Genomic DNA, 16,407 nt, shown 5'->3' on the forward strand with positions numbered 1-16,407 from the left:
AAGCTTCCCTAAACAGGGAATTCTCTGCCGCCCCAGAAGGCATGACCAGTTAGAAATTCTTAAGACTTAAAGTAACATTTAAGTAAATTTTAGAAAGAATTTGTAGCTGCCTAAGAAAGGGACGCAGGTGGCGCTGTGGGTTAAACCACTAATTTAATGGAACAAATGAAAAACCAAAGTTAGTTCCCAAGCCATTGAACATCACCTCTCACATGAAAGCTTCATTCTGGCATTGCGATTCTATCTTGTAGAAAGCATGTCCAAGGTGGGGCCTGTTCCTTGCAATCTGTAAGTTTCCTCGAGGGTTTCCTCAAGCTATTCCAGAACACCAGCCCTATATTGGAAGCTTTCCTGGCCACTTTGAAAAGAAGGGAGAGTAAGGGACTTTTGCCCGCAATCAAATGCTTGTCGCAGCAGCGGTAGACTGAGACAGAAAGTGGGTCAGGCATGGATTGTGTGACTACCAGAGCCAGCAGTTATAATTTAAACAATTGTTGTGTGTGTGTTGAGTGGGAGTTGAACTTTCCAGGAAACTTTCTTTTCTCTAGCTGCTTCCTTCCCTAAATTCCCCAAAGGAGTGAGTTGGGGCAGCTCTAATCAGAAGCAAGTTTTGAAGAATGTTGTTGTTGTTGTTGTTGTTTAGTCATTTAGTCGTGTCCGACTCTTCGTGACCCCATGGACCAGAGCACGCCAGGCACTCCTGTCTTCCACTGCCTCCTGCAGTTTGGTCAGACTCATGTTGGTAGCTTCGAGAATACTGTCCAACCATCTTGTCCTTTGTTGTCCCCTTCTCCTTGTGCCCTCCATCTTTCCCAACATCAGGGTCTTTTCCAGGGAGTCTTCTCTTCTCATGAGGTATTGGAGCCTCAGCTTCAGGATCTGTCCTTCCAGTGAGCACTCAGGGCTGATTTTCTTCAGAATGGATAGGTTTGATCTTCTTGCAGTCCATGGGACTCTCAAGAGTCTCCTCCAGCACTATAATTCAAAAGCATCAATTCTTCGGCGACCAGCCTTCTTTATGGTCCAGCTCTCGCTTCCATCCACCACTACTGGGAAAACCATAGCTTTAAGTAGGGTTGCCATATTCCCAAAAGTGAATATCTGGACAAAGTTTGTTGAGCTTTTCTCTTTCTTTCTTTCTTTCTTTCTTTCATTCTTTCTTTCTTTCTTTCTTTCTTGTCAAAGTTATTGACAATTTAAAAAGAATTTTTAAATTTAAAAAAATACCCTGCTTGCCATATGATCGTTTTTTTGCCGATTCTGAGAAAATCCGCCAGGACGCCCTTTGAAAGTTTGTTTCCCACCTGTGTCCAGGATAATCTGGGCGTATGACATCTCTAAAGAAAGCTCATTTCACAAGTGAACAGCCTTTCATTACCTTTGATCAGCGATTGTTGTGTGCATAAACAGAGTGGTACTGGGTCTCAAGCTTGCTTGGGAGCTAGGCAACCTATCACAAAGCGCTCTTCAATTCTACAGTTTCCTAAAAATGAGAAGAAAAGCCGCCTCTACGTGCCTAGAGGCATCAACATATTTAATTGATATATTCCACAGATCAGCTCCGGAATGGAAAAGATTCTTGGTAGAGAAGGCAAGAAACATATGCAGGAAAATGAGAGGATGTGAGATGCAGATGAAATAGGAAATCCACTGTGGCAGAAGGAAGCACGTAGAAGAGACACTGGTGTCTGTGAAAGGGTGGGGAAGCAGGAGATAAAGGGAACGTGGCTGGTGATGGCAGGAGCCAGAGGGCAGATGAGTTAGTGGATGAAGGCATGGAGAGGAGAGATGGGTGACCCAGGACCAGAGGAGAGGAAGGTTGTGACTCATGAAAAGCAAGGGCGAACAAACAAGAGAGAGACTTACCTATGGGTCTAAACCACTGAGCCTCTTGGGCTTGCTGATCAGAAGGTCTGTTGTTTGAATCCCCGCGACGGGGTGAGCTCCCGTTGCTCTGTCCCAGCTCCTACCTACCTAGCAGTTCGAAAGCACGCCAGCGCAAGTAGATAAATAGGTACCGCTGTGGCGGGAAAGTAAATGGCGTTTGCATGCGCTCTGGTTTCCGTCATGGTGTTCCGTTGCGCCAGAAGCGGTTTAGTCCTGCTGGCCACATGGCCCAGAAAGTGGTCTGTGGACAAACGCCGGCTCCCTCGGCCTGAAAGTAAGATGAGCACCCATAGTTGCCTTTGACTGGACTTAATCGTCCAGGGGTCCTTTACCTTTAGAATATGGTTATGATCATGTTTAGATGTTCTGAGTAAACAAGAATTGTATAGCATCCATTTTCTTTCCTTGCAGATTATTTAAGGACTGATACAACATTCCTTGAGGAACTGGTGGTTGGCAGTGGCGAGAACATCGAACTCCTGTGTAACTCTCCGGGCTCTTCTATGTCTGTCTTCTGGTATAAAGATGGCATTGGGATTTCACCTACTAACCGAACTCATCTTGTCCAGAAGTTGTTAAGGATTATCAATGTATCTTACGATGACTCTGGCCTGTACAGCTGTAAGCCAAGGCACTCCACTGAAATGCTCAGGAACTTCACAGTACGAGTGACAGGTGAGTTCAGTGAAGTTCCCCCCCCCTCTGTTTTCTCTTTGCTTTTCTGCAGATCACCTGGATCCATACTTACATCCCCAAATCCAAAGTGTGTTTTAAAGAGATTTATTTATTTATTTTACCAACAACCCAAACACAAACAGTGAAAACCCCCAGGCGGCCGATACATTGGGTGTACATGAACAATAAAAACATATTCAAATCCACCATATCTACAATTCTATATAAATTAACACTCCACCTTCCACAAGGTTCGTTTAACTTTTAACATTTTAATTACCCCAAATTGTTCAAACCTGCCCAAATAATTCAATATCCTCTCAAACCAACCCTCCTCTTTCTCACTGACCTTAAACCCTTTCATTCTGCATATCTTCACAGTTAGGTATTCTAAAATTATAATATTATTCAGGTTTTTTCCTCCATTGGTTCACCCCTAGCTCTTCTGCATTTTTTCCAATTACTCGCTATAACCTTAAAGAGCTTTAAAGAGTTTTGCATCTGGTTCTAATCTGATCTGAAAATCGAATTGCTTTGGCCAGTGTTGTTTGACCCAATGTTGTTTCCTTCGTATTATCCAATCAAGTTTGTGATACCGTTCAGTCTGCCTAGGTTACAGCTTCCTGACTTGAAAAGTGTTAGGTTAGCAAAGAAGCTAAAGACTGCTAACTCAGGTTCTGGAATGCTCTCTGTGGAATAATAGCAGGACCCTAGGTGCTTGGTCATGGACATGAATGATTTTTCCACTGTTGTAGTTTGTCTACTTTTGGTCTCACCTGTGGCCCCTGGAAGCTGTGCATGCAACAGCAGCCATTTCTTGGGAACGGCTTTGAATGGCCAGCTAAACTGGGCAAGGGTAGCCCGTGGGTCTCAAACCCTTGGACATCCCCTGCATGTGAAGACAGGTTCTGGCGGATTGAGGGGACGAGGCTAGTTTCTGTACCTGCTGTAGAGGGGCAGATGGGGCTCATCAACCAGAGAAGGTAGGCCACCTAGGAGAAGGAAAGCTCTGATCCAAAGCTCCACTGCCTTGTGGGATATTTTTGGGAGAAGAAGGCAGCTAAGGAGTGAACCCTACACCAGTAAGGAGTGGGATCCCTAAGACTGTTGGACGCCTCCTTCCAGTAACAGCAAGGCCAATAGGGATGTCTTGTTGCCTGGGCAGCTCAGGACCTCCATAAACATTGTCCAGGCTTGAGCTCCAGGGAGGTCCCTTGGGTACTGCAAACACAGCAGCTTGACTTCACCCCTGGAGACGCACTCCATTGTCTCTTGACTGTCTCTCTCTTGGTTCTGGTTAGACTGGTCCAGGGGAGGGGGGGGAGAGAAATGATGGGGTGGAACCCATGGCACTTGCTCAAGAATCCAGAGGTGTTCACGGTGCTGGGCAGCCCCCAGAGTAGATGTGAAAAGGGAACGTCACTGCTGAGAATTCGTGCATTATAGAGGATGCATCTCTCTTTACCAACTTATGTTTTTGTTTTGATCTTTTCATGATACTTGGAGTGCATTCAAGTTCACAGGCCAATGTATAACGACCATGAATGGGAAGAAATTTGATTCGGTTTGCATTTAAAGCCAAATCTACTTTCTGAAACAATATATGGTTGGAAAGAGCCACCCTTCAAAATTAACACCTGAATTTTGTGATGCAGTTGGTCAAACCAGTGTTTGCAATCATGCATATATTTGGGGAGGGGAGTGTGCATAAAAATCAATATGTTGATGAAAATAACATACAAAAATGCCTTATACTGGGAGAAATTGCTTCCAAAAAGGTATACATTAGTCACAAGTGCATACAAATTGTGTTTATTTGGGGAACTTAGCACTAAAATGCTAAAAATGTTTTTTTTAAAAATCACAGAAAGCTGCAGAAATGTGGAGAACTGAATTTAGATAGATAGATAGATAATTTATTACGGTCGAAGACCAGCATAGAACTAAATTTAAGATTGGAAGAATGAGCGAGTGAGAGAACAGAAATTGCCAGATCCCTCCACCCCTCGTTTTGACTAGGGCAGCAGTCTGCAAATTGAAGTTCAGTCTAAAATAGGTCAGGAAATTGTTTCGAGTGAGAAATGTTAAGATTTCTATCATATTTGTACCAGCTGCATCATGGTGAGGGTACTGCAGGAAGGTGAGAGAGGATGGTTTGGCTAACTGCTTGCTGAGGCGCCCACACCTCCATTAGGCATTTAAAGAGCTGTGATGGAAGGGCTGTTTGGGTGAGCTGAAAGAAAGACGACTGAATTTCTCATTGTTCATTTCTAGACATTAAAGTGACAGTTTTAATCTGAGGTGTGGAGTTCATGATGCAAGAAGCTGTAATTCCAGTCATTTTGCCTGCTTGGGGTGATCAGGAATTCCCCCTAGACTGTGTGTTAAACTAAACCTAATACAGTGGTACCTCGGGTTACAAACACCTCGGGTTACAAACACTTCGGTTTACAGACTCCGCTAACCCGGAAGTAGTACCTTCGGCTTAAGAACTTTACCTCAGGATGAGAGCAGAAATTGCGGCGCGGCGGCAGCGGGAGGCCCCATTAGCTAAAGTGGTACCTCAGGTTAAGAACGGACCTCCAGAACGAATTAAGTTCGTAACCAGAGGTACCACTGTAGCTACCAGTTTGCTGCCGTTCAACTTCTCTTCCCCCTGTAATGAATCAGATCTAAGTTAGGGGATGTTCAGAAACCCACGGTGTTTTAGGAGTTAATGGGCACCCCAGTTTGAGTGGCAGATACCCCTTGGGAGGCGGGACATTCCGCTCTTTAAAAGGAGGGAGGAGCCGTTGGTGTGGGGAGAGTGGTGACTGGAAGAAGGAGGGTGTGGGGCCAGGTTAAGTTTAGGTTAGGTTAGGTTAGGTTAGGATCATTGAAGATGTGTATTTTTTGCTGAAAGAAAGAGTTTACACTGTTATGAAACTAAGCTTATGAATCATTGCGGAAACTGTTATGTTCTGTAAGAAATAAAAACCTCTTATTGTGAGCTCAGAAAATATCGTCGTTCATTTGGTCCAGCGAGTTATATAGGCTCTTGAGGAGGTGAACTCAGGGAAAGGACAAAACTAACCTGAAGGGGGATAGTTTGTGTCTTGGAGTTCCCTCAGGAGGGGCTAGCGGGCGGAAACCCTGGTATTGCCACAGAGTTGCTAAGAGGGCTTAGCTAACTGGTATAGTGAGGGGATCTAATAAAGAGAGACCCCGAACTGTAGGCAAAGGAGAGGTTAACCCCTGAAGCCCTGAGCAGAGGATATAACCGGCCACGGCCGCTGGACAGGAAAACTCCCGTTACTAAGGGATCCCCAGGTTATAGATAAAAGGGGATTGAAATAACAGACGGACCTCAGAGGGACAGGTGGGGTGCATTGTAATTTGACCCAGAACACCTGATTAAAAATTCACTTAGTAACGAGGGGAGAGTCTGAAGTGGAGGTTCGTCGCACCCCCACCCACCCATTTTTCTCTAGGTGTCTGTCCTGGGTTTTCTTGAGCATTTAGGGTGGTCCCTTTCTCCTTCTCGAGCTGAAGAAACATAAATTAATGGTTTGGTGGCCATGTGTACACGCTTTCTCTCCTGCTCACTCTCGGCCTTAATGGCTACAATTGAAGATCAAGCATGGGCAGATAACGGGAGAAAAGAGACATTGCGGTATTGCGATTGTTCTATTAGCACAAGCATTTCTGCTTGCCCGACAGAATGATCTCCCCTCTCCACCCCCAGCACACTGTTCTGGGGGTCCTCCTGAACCCCCAGAGACTATTGGGGGGCATGGGAGGAGAGGTGGGGGACAGGGGAAAGCCCTGTGGGTGCTAGTGGGATTCATTGTGCTGGCCCTTGCTAGTGCAACCATTTAGTTGAATCTGGCCCGTAGTGTGGTTTCGATGGCACAAATAGAAGGTAAGGAGGGAACAAACCTTCTCTAACTGTGCGATGCACTGTAAACTAGTCATTGTCTTTCAGTGTATATTTATGCACCCAATCTCTTGGATTCTCTGAGCTGGTAAAAGAATTATTAAAAACGAGCCCTATTCAAGTGATAACGCTTAACATTTAAGGAAGCGGTCCAAATCTTAGATCCACTGTCCAATAGAGATGTGAAGGCCTGGGAAAAACCCGGATATTTTTTTTAAAAAACCAGATTTTTTCCGTTGTTTTCCTGAAGACTTTTTTGTTTTTTCCCGAAAAATTGAAAAAATAAAAAATAGATTGTGGAATGTTTTATTTTAACATGATGAATAAAATATTTTAAGATAAGGGGTTCAAATATTTTATAAATCATTTCTAAAAAATATTTATGGTATCACATTATTCTAATTTCTGTGAGGACAAGCAAGCCCTAGGTTACAAACTGAACTCTCCAATGAATAATTGTTACTTCTGGATTTTTAAAAATTGTTTTGTGGGGTTTTTTTTTTTTTTTGTTCCACATAAACTAGTAAACAGTTCAGGACATTGTTGCTCCATTTGTTACAAATACAAATAAATATTATTTTAAATATAAATTATGTTTGTAATAATTGTTTGGATACACTATATTTTTAATATGCTAGTTGTGATAATTTTATGCCCACTAAAATTGTCCATAGTTATATTTTATGCTTCTAAAGTAACAGAATGACTTTCAATCTGGAAAAGAAAAAAGAAGTGCTAATGTAGCCTTTTTTTCAATCTTTCCGAAAATTTCTGTTTCCCCCCGGAAAAAAAACCAGGTTTTTTCCCAGCTTCAAAATTTCCGGAAATTTTACATCTCTACTTACTGTCTAATCAAGAGTTTGCAATAGGCAAGCAGGTGTCTCTACCTGTGCCAAGGCTAAATCCCTCACCCTGGCGATAGTGCTGGCCTGAGTCCCTCCATCTCAACCCAGCCAATAAGGGGGGCAGGGATGAGATGGGGCAGCAGAGATTTAACCCCCATTCCGAACCCCGTTCAGCTCAGTCACATCAACTAGCAACCCAGTGTAAGTTACATTGGTGGTGTAAGTGAAAATCTTGTTTTAAACACTTGGTTTTTCCTCAGCCAGACTAGGGTTGGCTCAACCAGCGGTAGCCCTGTTCCTAAACCAAGTTACACTAGCTTTATTTATCCCAGCCTAAAATACTCTCTGGCTTCCCGTATTTGGGATTGCTCTGCCTGTAAACACATGAGGTGGGCTATAGGGATGATCACACCAGCCATGCTTCACATCACATTTCTCAACATTCTCCGCAAACCCCTGAAGTGGGGAGCATTCTGTGTGTTTTAGAACTCTGATTTTCCAGATTCCTGGAAGCTTCAGGGAGCCGACACAGATACTTGAGGCTCCCTGCTTCAGCAAACCGTCCTCCAAGTCAAAAGAGGGCCAGCAGAATGACCAGGGAGGTGGAACAGCCGCACTCGTCTGTGCCCCCTTCCATGTTTACTCATTAAGCATCAATCTTCAAGGGTGCGAATGGAAAGGCAGTGCAGTTGACACGACTTGCAACATCGCCAGCTAAATTGGGATGTTGCCTGTAGTGTCGTTAATAACTGGAGGCAAGAATCAGGTACAACATCTCTTTATTTCGGAAACAGGGAAGAGCCAGCAAGGAATGGTGAAAACTGGGGTTTATATAATAACAGTCATCTAGTAGGGAGAAGATACATTTTGGCGGGAACCAATGGCACGTCTTCCCTCCCGTGGAAACCAATCCGGCAGAGGATCCAAATCCTGCTGCCTGAATCAGCAAATGATTGCCGTTCCCGCTGTAACTTGTACATTCAAATTAGGTCTGTAATACAACACAATACACTATATTAAACATCTTGACTGCGTTATTGCTTAATACACAACACTGCCCTGGTGCAATCGCCTCTGCTTCCAAGCTGGCTGTGGATACCTCCGCATCAGATGTGGCGTCATATTGTTGTGCAAAAGCACCTAGGCAGGGCCATAAAGGGTGGAACTCAACATGCCATCTGACAGGTCTTTTGGCTTCTCGTGGCAACACGTTCCCCATTGCCCTGAAACATGATCGCAGCAGAGTGTTTCTCAGATAATGAATGGACCCAAGGATGAAAATACAGTATGAAACTGGTCCAAAAAAAAAAAAAGATTGGTGCTGCTTATCAAATGCAACTAAGGCTGGGCGTGCCATGCATGGCTCGAATGTAGGATGTTGCACCAGTGCAAAAATTGGAGGAATGTAGGGTGTTGCACCAGTGCAAAAATTGTAGGAATGTAGGTTTTTGCACCAGTGCAAAAATTGGAGGAATGTAGGGTGTTGCACCAGTGCAAAAATTGTAGGAATGTAGGGTGTTGCACCAGTGCAAAAATTGTAGGAATGTAGGATGTTGCACCAGTGCAAAAATTGTAGGAATGTAGGATGTTGCACCAGTGCAAAAATTGTAGGAATGTAGGATGTTGCACCAGTGCAAAAATGGGAGGAATGTAGGATGTTGCACCAGTGCAAAAATTGGAGGAATGTAGGGTGTTGCACCAGTGCAAAAATTGAAGAAATCTAGGTTGTTGCACCAGTGCAAAAATGGGAGGAATGTAGGATGTTGCACCAGTGCAAAAATTGGAGGCTTGGGCTGTGACTCGACAAGCACAGTTTTTGAAATGACTTCCAAATGAGTATGTTTCAGATTGAAATGTTAAGTAAGTAAGTAAATTTTTATTTATACCCCGCCCTCCCTGGCCAAGACTGGGCTCAGGGCGGCTAACATCGAATATCAAATACATTAAAACACAATCAAACGATTGATTAAAATACAGCTTAAAAATTAGAATCAGGATAAAATTACCGTAAATGATTGCCCACGAATTACAACCATAGGGGTCGGGAACCTCAAGTGTTCATCAGGGCCAGCTATGCATGTTGGTCCCACATGGGCCGATAAAAGGGCCAAAGAGGTAACTTACATGGTCTCATAGAGGGGACCTGCAGGCCCTGCGGAAGGATGTTAAGTCCCGCAGGGCCCCGGTTTCCTGCGATAACCTGTTAACACTTAATTAAAATCATCTCAGTGGAAGTATATTCTCTCGGTTCAGGGGCAGTTTTACATTATGCAGTGTAAATGAAAGAGTACTGAAAATAAAACAATATATTGCTGCATATATAATATATTTTTATTGCCGCACCCTTAGCTGGAATGTTGCATTCAGGTTGTGGTTTCCAAAGAAATTTTGGATTTCAAGAAGCTCCAAAGAGCAGAAGAGAACATTCTCAGCGACGTGGAAGAGCAAAAAGGACCTAGAGATATTTTCGTGTTACAACAACTGACTGTAAATATAGAGTCCGCGTAGCTGCACAGGGGCAATAAACATGATCTTGCTTGTTTTTCCATTTGCAGTGCCTGGCTCTTGGCAATGGGGAATTTGAATCACAAACATGAGTAGAGCCGAGCCGATTTCCTCAGCAAAACCACTTTTATACTGGGCATCGACAAGCAGCCGACTTAAAACGAGCTTGTGAGCCTTTAAAAATGTGAAAACGGAAATTATCAGAATGTGCCAATTGAACTTATTAAAGAGCAATGATTGTTAAAAAAACCAAAGTGATTTACAAAATATAGATGGTAATATCAATTAAAAAAAAAAAATCACAACCCCACTTTAAAGCATACAAAAATTAAAAGTTAAAATACTAAAACAGATTAAAATGACCTCAACTGTCTAAGCATCTGGGTAGGCTTGTCTATACTAGAATGTCTTAAACAGGTGCTGAAAAGAGTACAGTGAAGGCCCCTGCTTGATCTCAATAGGCAGGGAGTTCCAAAGTTGTAGGTGATGCCACACTAAACAACAAGAGTTCTTCTGAAAGGGCACCTGTGCATTGCCCGTTTATTTTGGATGAGAGTTGACATTAAAGAGATTTTTTTTATAAATATCAAAGACATTATATTTTCATTACAGGTAGGTAGCCCTGTTGGTCTGCCGTAATCGAAACAAAATAATACACTGAAACAGAAGTTACCGGACCCTTATAAAAGCAAGGGGTGAGATGGCTAGAAATAGCTTTATCATGTATCTTGCGATTTCTGATGTCAGATTTATGTCCATTTATCCTTTGGCGTAGAGGGACGCGGGTGGCGCTGTGGTCTAAACCACAGAGCCAAGGGCTTGTGAATCAGAAGGTCGGCGGTTCGAATCCCCACGACGGGATGAGCTCCCATTGTTCGGTCCCTGGTCCTGCCAACCTAGCAGTTCAAAAGCACGCAGTGCAAGTAGATAAATAGGTACCGTTCCGGCAGGAAGGTAAATGGCGTTTCCGTGCTCTGCTGACCTGGAAAAACTGTCTGCGGACAAACGCCGGCTCCCTCGGCCTATACAACGAGATGAGCGCTGCAAGCCCAGAGTCGTCCGCGACTGGATGTAACAGTCAGGGGTACTTTACCTTTACCTTTATCCTTTGGCGTAGGATAAATGGACATAAATCACAAGACAGAGAAACCAGTAGGAGAACACCTCAGTCTCCCAGGACATTCTATACAAGATCTCAAAGTAGCTGTCATATTACAAAAGAATTTCAGAAATAGACTGGAAAGAGAAGTTGCTGAATTGCAACTCATTACTAAACTTAAAACCATTGAGAGACCTGGTCTGAATAGAGACATTGGATTCTTATCTCATTATACACGACAAAGCTATCTTTAGCCATCTCACCCATTGCTTTTTCCTGTAAGACCAATTGCAGTCGTTAACAGTCGTCAACAGTTTTTCCACACCTATCAGTCAATCACCCATTCCCACCACCCTTCTGAGTAATACCCCTCCCCACCCTCTCACTATATATAAGGGTCTGGTGACTTCTGTTTCAGTGTATCTGAAGAAGTGTGCATGCACATGAAAGCTCATACCAAGAACAAACTTAGTTGGGTCTCTAAGGTGCTACTGGGGTGAATTTTTTATTTAGTTTCGATGTGTTTTCATTCTTTTTATTTGAGTTTTTTAAAAGCAGACTACAAAAACCTCAGTCAATGTGTTCCCTTGTTACGTGTAGCAGCCACCCAAGCGATCTGGGTAAAACACCATCCTTTCAGTTGCTCCATTTCCCCCCCCCCCCTCATGTGGGTACCTGTCATTTCACCAGATTTCTTCAGGGACAATTTCTTTGGCACATCTTTGCTCGAACTGCTTATATAAAGGTTTCTGAGCATCCTCATTTTGTAGAAAAGTGCAAACAAAAGGGGACATTTTGGAATTGAGATTTTGGTTGGTTTTCATTAGCGCCTTTTAACAGAAGTCGCTCTCTAGGTAGAGCGGAACGTCCATCCCAACTTCCCAGCAATTGCGTCACTATTCTTACTGGGAGGGTGAAGAGGTCTGTCTTAGCTGATCGCGAGACTAAATGTGAGCCAGCAGTTGATTTAACTCCTAAAATTGCAGTCTTAGGCTGCATAAACAGAAGCTGTGTCCAGATAGCAAGAAATAATAATTCCACTGTCCTTACTGGTCTTCCTGTATTTTGAGTACAGTGGTACCTCGGTTTACAAACTTAATCAGTTCCGGAAGTCTGTTTTTAAACCGAAACCGTTCTTAAACCGAGGCACGCTTTCCCTAATGAGGCCTCCCACCGCCGGTGCCCTTCCACCGTTCGGGATTCCGTTCTTTTGTTGTTGTTGTTCAGTCGTTTCAGTCGTGTCCGACTCTTCGTGACCCCATGGACCAGAGCACGCCTATCCTTCACTGCCTCCCGCAGTTTGGCCAAACTCATGTTAGTAGCTTCGAGAACACTGTCCAACCATCTCATCCTCTGTCGTCCCCTTCTCCTTGTGCCCTCCATCTTTCCCAACATCAGGGTCTTTTCTAGGGAGTCTTCTCTTCTCGTGAGGTGGCCAAAGTACTGGAGCCTCAACTTCAGGATCTGTCCTTCTAGTGAGCACTCAGGGCTGATTTCCTTCAGAATGGATAGGTTTGATCTTCTTGCAGTCCATGGGACTCTCAAGAGTCTAAAGTTCGCAAACCGGGACACTACTTCCGGTTTTGCGGAGTTCATAAACCAAATAGTTCGTAAACAGGGCTGTTCTTAAACCGAGGTACCACTGTACTGCCTCAAGTTCAGAATGCCCTACTTTAAGGAGGACATTGATAGAACTGAACCACCCGTGGTTTTTTAATCTCCTTTGTTCTGAAGATCATTATTGATATTCTGGGCTTAGCCGGACTGTATCCCTGTATTTGCGGATGAGTGGATTTTTGTATTGGTAAGCTCAGAAGTAAAAGTTTAGTTCAGAAGATCACAGCTTTATTGGGATAACGTTGGGATGTGCCGGTTAATGTTTTGATAATGGAAGATCGTTGCAGGAATGAGTTCAAAATTTTGGCTCCAACAAAATGTAATCTCCACCCCTCCCTTCCTTCTCTTTCAAGATTCTCCATCGTCAGGTGATGATGAAGATGAAGATGAAGATGACTCTGAAGACGGAGGTAAATATCTGGGGTTCGGGACATATACAAAGTCTAATTCTCAGGAATGCTTACGTTAGCTAAACTATTGGAATCAATGGGGCTTGGAACTCTTGGAATCATTGGGGGGGGGGAAGATTGGCATGGAGGCTCCAGTGATTTCACCTTTGTTTTACAATATCTAGCACTGAGTCAAAACTTTTCAGTGTTTCAGTGTTTTTACTGTTATCTTTTTGAGTGGTTACGCTGCTGCACCCCAGTCCTCAATTTCTCAATTGTTTTCTAAGGGCACCAATCCATTCTTCACTTTTAAAAAAGTTTCAAATTAATCAGGAAGCTCTTCCTTTAAGAAATGGGTGTGTAACTCTTCTTCTGTTTCTGTTGCTCACAGTGCCTCCCCCCATTGGTGTCCTTAAATAGAAACTGAATTGCGGGTGGGCAGGGGGGGAGATTTCCATTCAGCATAATGTGTTCACTTCTACCACTGCCTAATTTGGAGGCAATATGCGATATTTGTAAGTGTGCCAAGAAAGAGTGCTGCCTACTTAAAGAAAACCAAGGAAAATACCTTGGAAGCGCTGCAACATCAAACACGGTTCTTACGTTGGAATAACTCTTGTCCAATTCTGATATAATATAGTGGTAAGCAATATGTGAATTTACATAATGATCTTCAGTAACAGAGTTGGCGGTTGTCAAGTGTCATACTCTTTTTGATTAAATTTACTTGATTTGAATTAGTGGAGAGATGAGAATGGGAAGGTCTAACATAAATATATTAATATACAACTTAGCCTTCTTCTGATACGAATGGAATGGCTATAAAACTACTATTTATTTATATACTATTTTATGTTTAATTATTGTTATAACAAGGTATATTAGTTATGTAAGTATATTTTTGTTTGTCTTTTTGTATGTAAGGATGTACGTTGGTGTTTGTGGTTGTTGTTGAAAATTAAATAAAAAGATATTTAAAAAAAATACCTTGGAAGGACAGTGGTATTTCAAAACCACTGCGCTGAAAGGTAGCAGAACCCTTTAAAATTGAAATCACTTATGATTTTTAAAAGCCTTTTTGCTTTTCCTATGTATTTGGGACAATGGATGACTAGTGATTTAAAAAAAAAGTTTCAAAATTAATCAGGAAGCTCTTCCTTTAAAAAATGGGTGTGTATATTAGGTTAATGGTTATTGGGCAAATTTAGGCCACAACTTATTGGGTTACAGAAGGTCAGCAGTATTGGCTTAGGCATTGGAATTGACCCAACTATAGCTGACTCCATCACGCAGGGAGTCCGGTAAGGGTCAGCCACTGGTAGGGGGAGGCCCTGTCGATGCAAACCAACTCGAACTCCCCCTGGGTTCCCGACGGAGTCATGGCATGGCCCTAGCCCCCGGATTCCTTTAACGGAATACCCTAAAGCTTGGAGGGGCAGGTGATGGCCACACCTCCCCCATCATAAAATCAACCAATGCCTAACCGCCAAACCTTACAAAGTTGTGACGATTGCTACGAAGTAGGCGGAAAACCAAATGGCCCATGCCAGTTTGCCAAGTGGAAAAATTCCCTACCAGGCCCCTCAACTGCGACCAACCGAAGTCCATAGCAAGGCCAATGTTGAAACTGAAAATAGGAAGGGCGGGTGGGAGATCGAGGAGGCGAGCCAAGAGGGCGCTCTCCGGCTCGTGCCTCCGTTTAAATGGGGCCAGGCCACTTTCCCCCCCCCCCCAGCCAGCCAGTGGATTGGCTGGCTGGAAATGACGTGGCTGGGAACTTCCGGGTGACACGGAACTTTCTGGGTGGCCACGTGGCCCACCGCAACTCCTCCCCACTGGGAAGTGGAGAGGATTTGCCCACCTTTCTTGACTTGCTGAGCTCAGCATTTTACTGAGGAGAGAGCCAGAGCTTTCTCATTCAGATAGCCTGAGGACCTTATTCCGATGCTAGCCTGGCATGACGTTTGTGTTTAATTTCGACTGAGTTTACTCTGGAGCCGTGTCAGTTCTTTCAAGAATTGGGTCTCATCAGCAAGCTTCTCCAAGGCTCAAATAACAACTACCTTGTTCTCTCTCTCTCCCCCCCCCCCCAATGAAAATAATAATGATTTTGCTGAAACCAAATCTAGCTGTAGCAGTTTGGCTGCTGTTGCCACATCATAGATCACATCACATGCTCGCCAACGGACATGGTGTGTTTCTTCAGTTGCTCTGCTTTGTGTCTGCAGTTGCTCCTTACTGGACCCGTCTTGAGATAATGGATAGGAAGCTTCTGGCTGTTCCTGCTGCAAACACTGTTCGCTTTCGCTGCCCAGCTGCTGGAAATCCCTCTCCTTCTATACACTGGCTGAAAAATGGCAAAGAATTCAGAGGAGAGCACCGTATTGGGGGCATCAAAGTAAGACGTCAGCGGTCTAATATCAATTTGGTCCATTTCTTAACCTCCAGCTTTGAAAACCTCTTGGAATTGTCACACCTGAAGTTTTGCTCACGGGACAATTTTGAAAGGGCAATTGGATATGGGATCCACCATCACAGATAATTTCCTTTCCAGACTGTACTTCTTTATAGCCAAACTGGTTTGCAGATTCTCTACTTGGGTATAATTTTTAGAATGCAAAATGTGACGTGGGTACTGTCATATACTGAATATATTGGTGAGACAGTTGGAAGCATATCAACAACGTTGTAGGTATTTCCCCTCCCCCCAACCCCATGTATTTGGATGAATTATTAGATTCAGGTTATTCCTGAATCATTCAGCCCGGACACTGAGGTCCAGCTCCGGGGGCCTTTCTGGTGGTTCCCTCACTGCAAGAAGTGAAGTTACAGGGAACCAGGTAGAGGGCCTTCTCGGTAGCGGCACCCGCCCTGTGGAACGCCCTCCCATCAGATGTCAAGGAAATAAACAACTATCTGACTTTTAGAAGACATCTGAAGGCAGCCCTGTTTAGGGAAGTTTTTAATGTTTGATGTTTTATTGTGCTTTTAATATTCTGTTGTAGCCGCTCAAAGTGGCTGGGGAAACCCAGCCAGATGGGCGGGGTATAAAATATTATTATTATTATTATTATTATTATTATTAAGTTCCCCACCCCTAGTTGCTGCCCGTTTACAAATTTCATGAGAATTTTCCTATGTTGCTGAATCTAGTGTATATATATAAAAAAATTACCAGGAAGCATGTCTGCCACTTCGAGAAAACAAAGTAATACTGTTAGCTTTAAATTAGCACATTTGCCGTGATTAACATCCTGAGGAATTAAATGAATGCTCATTCCTCAAAAGTTTGTATTGTTCATATAAATAATCCCCAATCCCATTTATCAGGCCCTATAAATGGAGAGTTTGGGGGGTTTTGGGGGGGTGGGATTTCAAAAGTTGTTTTGGCTGTGATCAAATACTTCTTCCTGGCCATTCTGATGTTTGAGATTAATTCTCATATTAACCGGCTGCAGACTATATATTTAACAA

At 43.5% G+C, this 16,407-nt stretch overlaps 1 protein-coding gene across 1 annotated transcript in view; it reads left to right on the plus strand.

Moving 5' to 3' along the window:
- The window catches only part of FGFR3 (fibroblast growth factor receptor 3), a 67,887-nt gene that overhangs the window by 24,948 nt on the left and 26,532 nt on the right, over positions 1-16,407 (plus strand). The window contains 3 exon segments of the mRNA XM_033148411.1: positions 2,299-2,562; positions 12,898-12,954; positions 15,162-15,331. Coding sequence (XP_033004302.1) covers positions 2,299-2,562; positions 12,898-12,954; positions 15,162-15,331 — 491 coding nt within the window.

Source organism: Lacerta agilis, chromosome 5 (assembly GCF_009819535.1).
Source record: "Lacerta agilis isolate rLacAgi1 chromosome 5, rLacAgi1.pri, whole genome shotgun sequence".
In the NCBI taxonomy this organism is placed as follows: Eukaryota; Metazoa; Chordata; class Lepidosauria; order Squamata; family Lacertidae; genus Lacerta; species Lacerta agilis.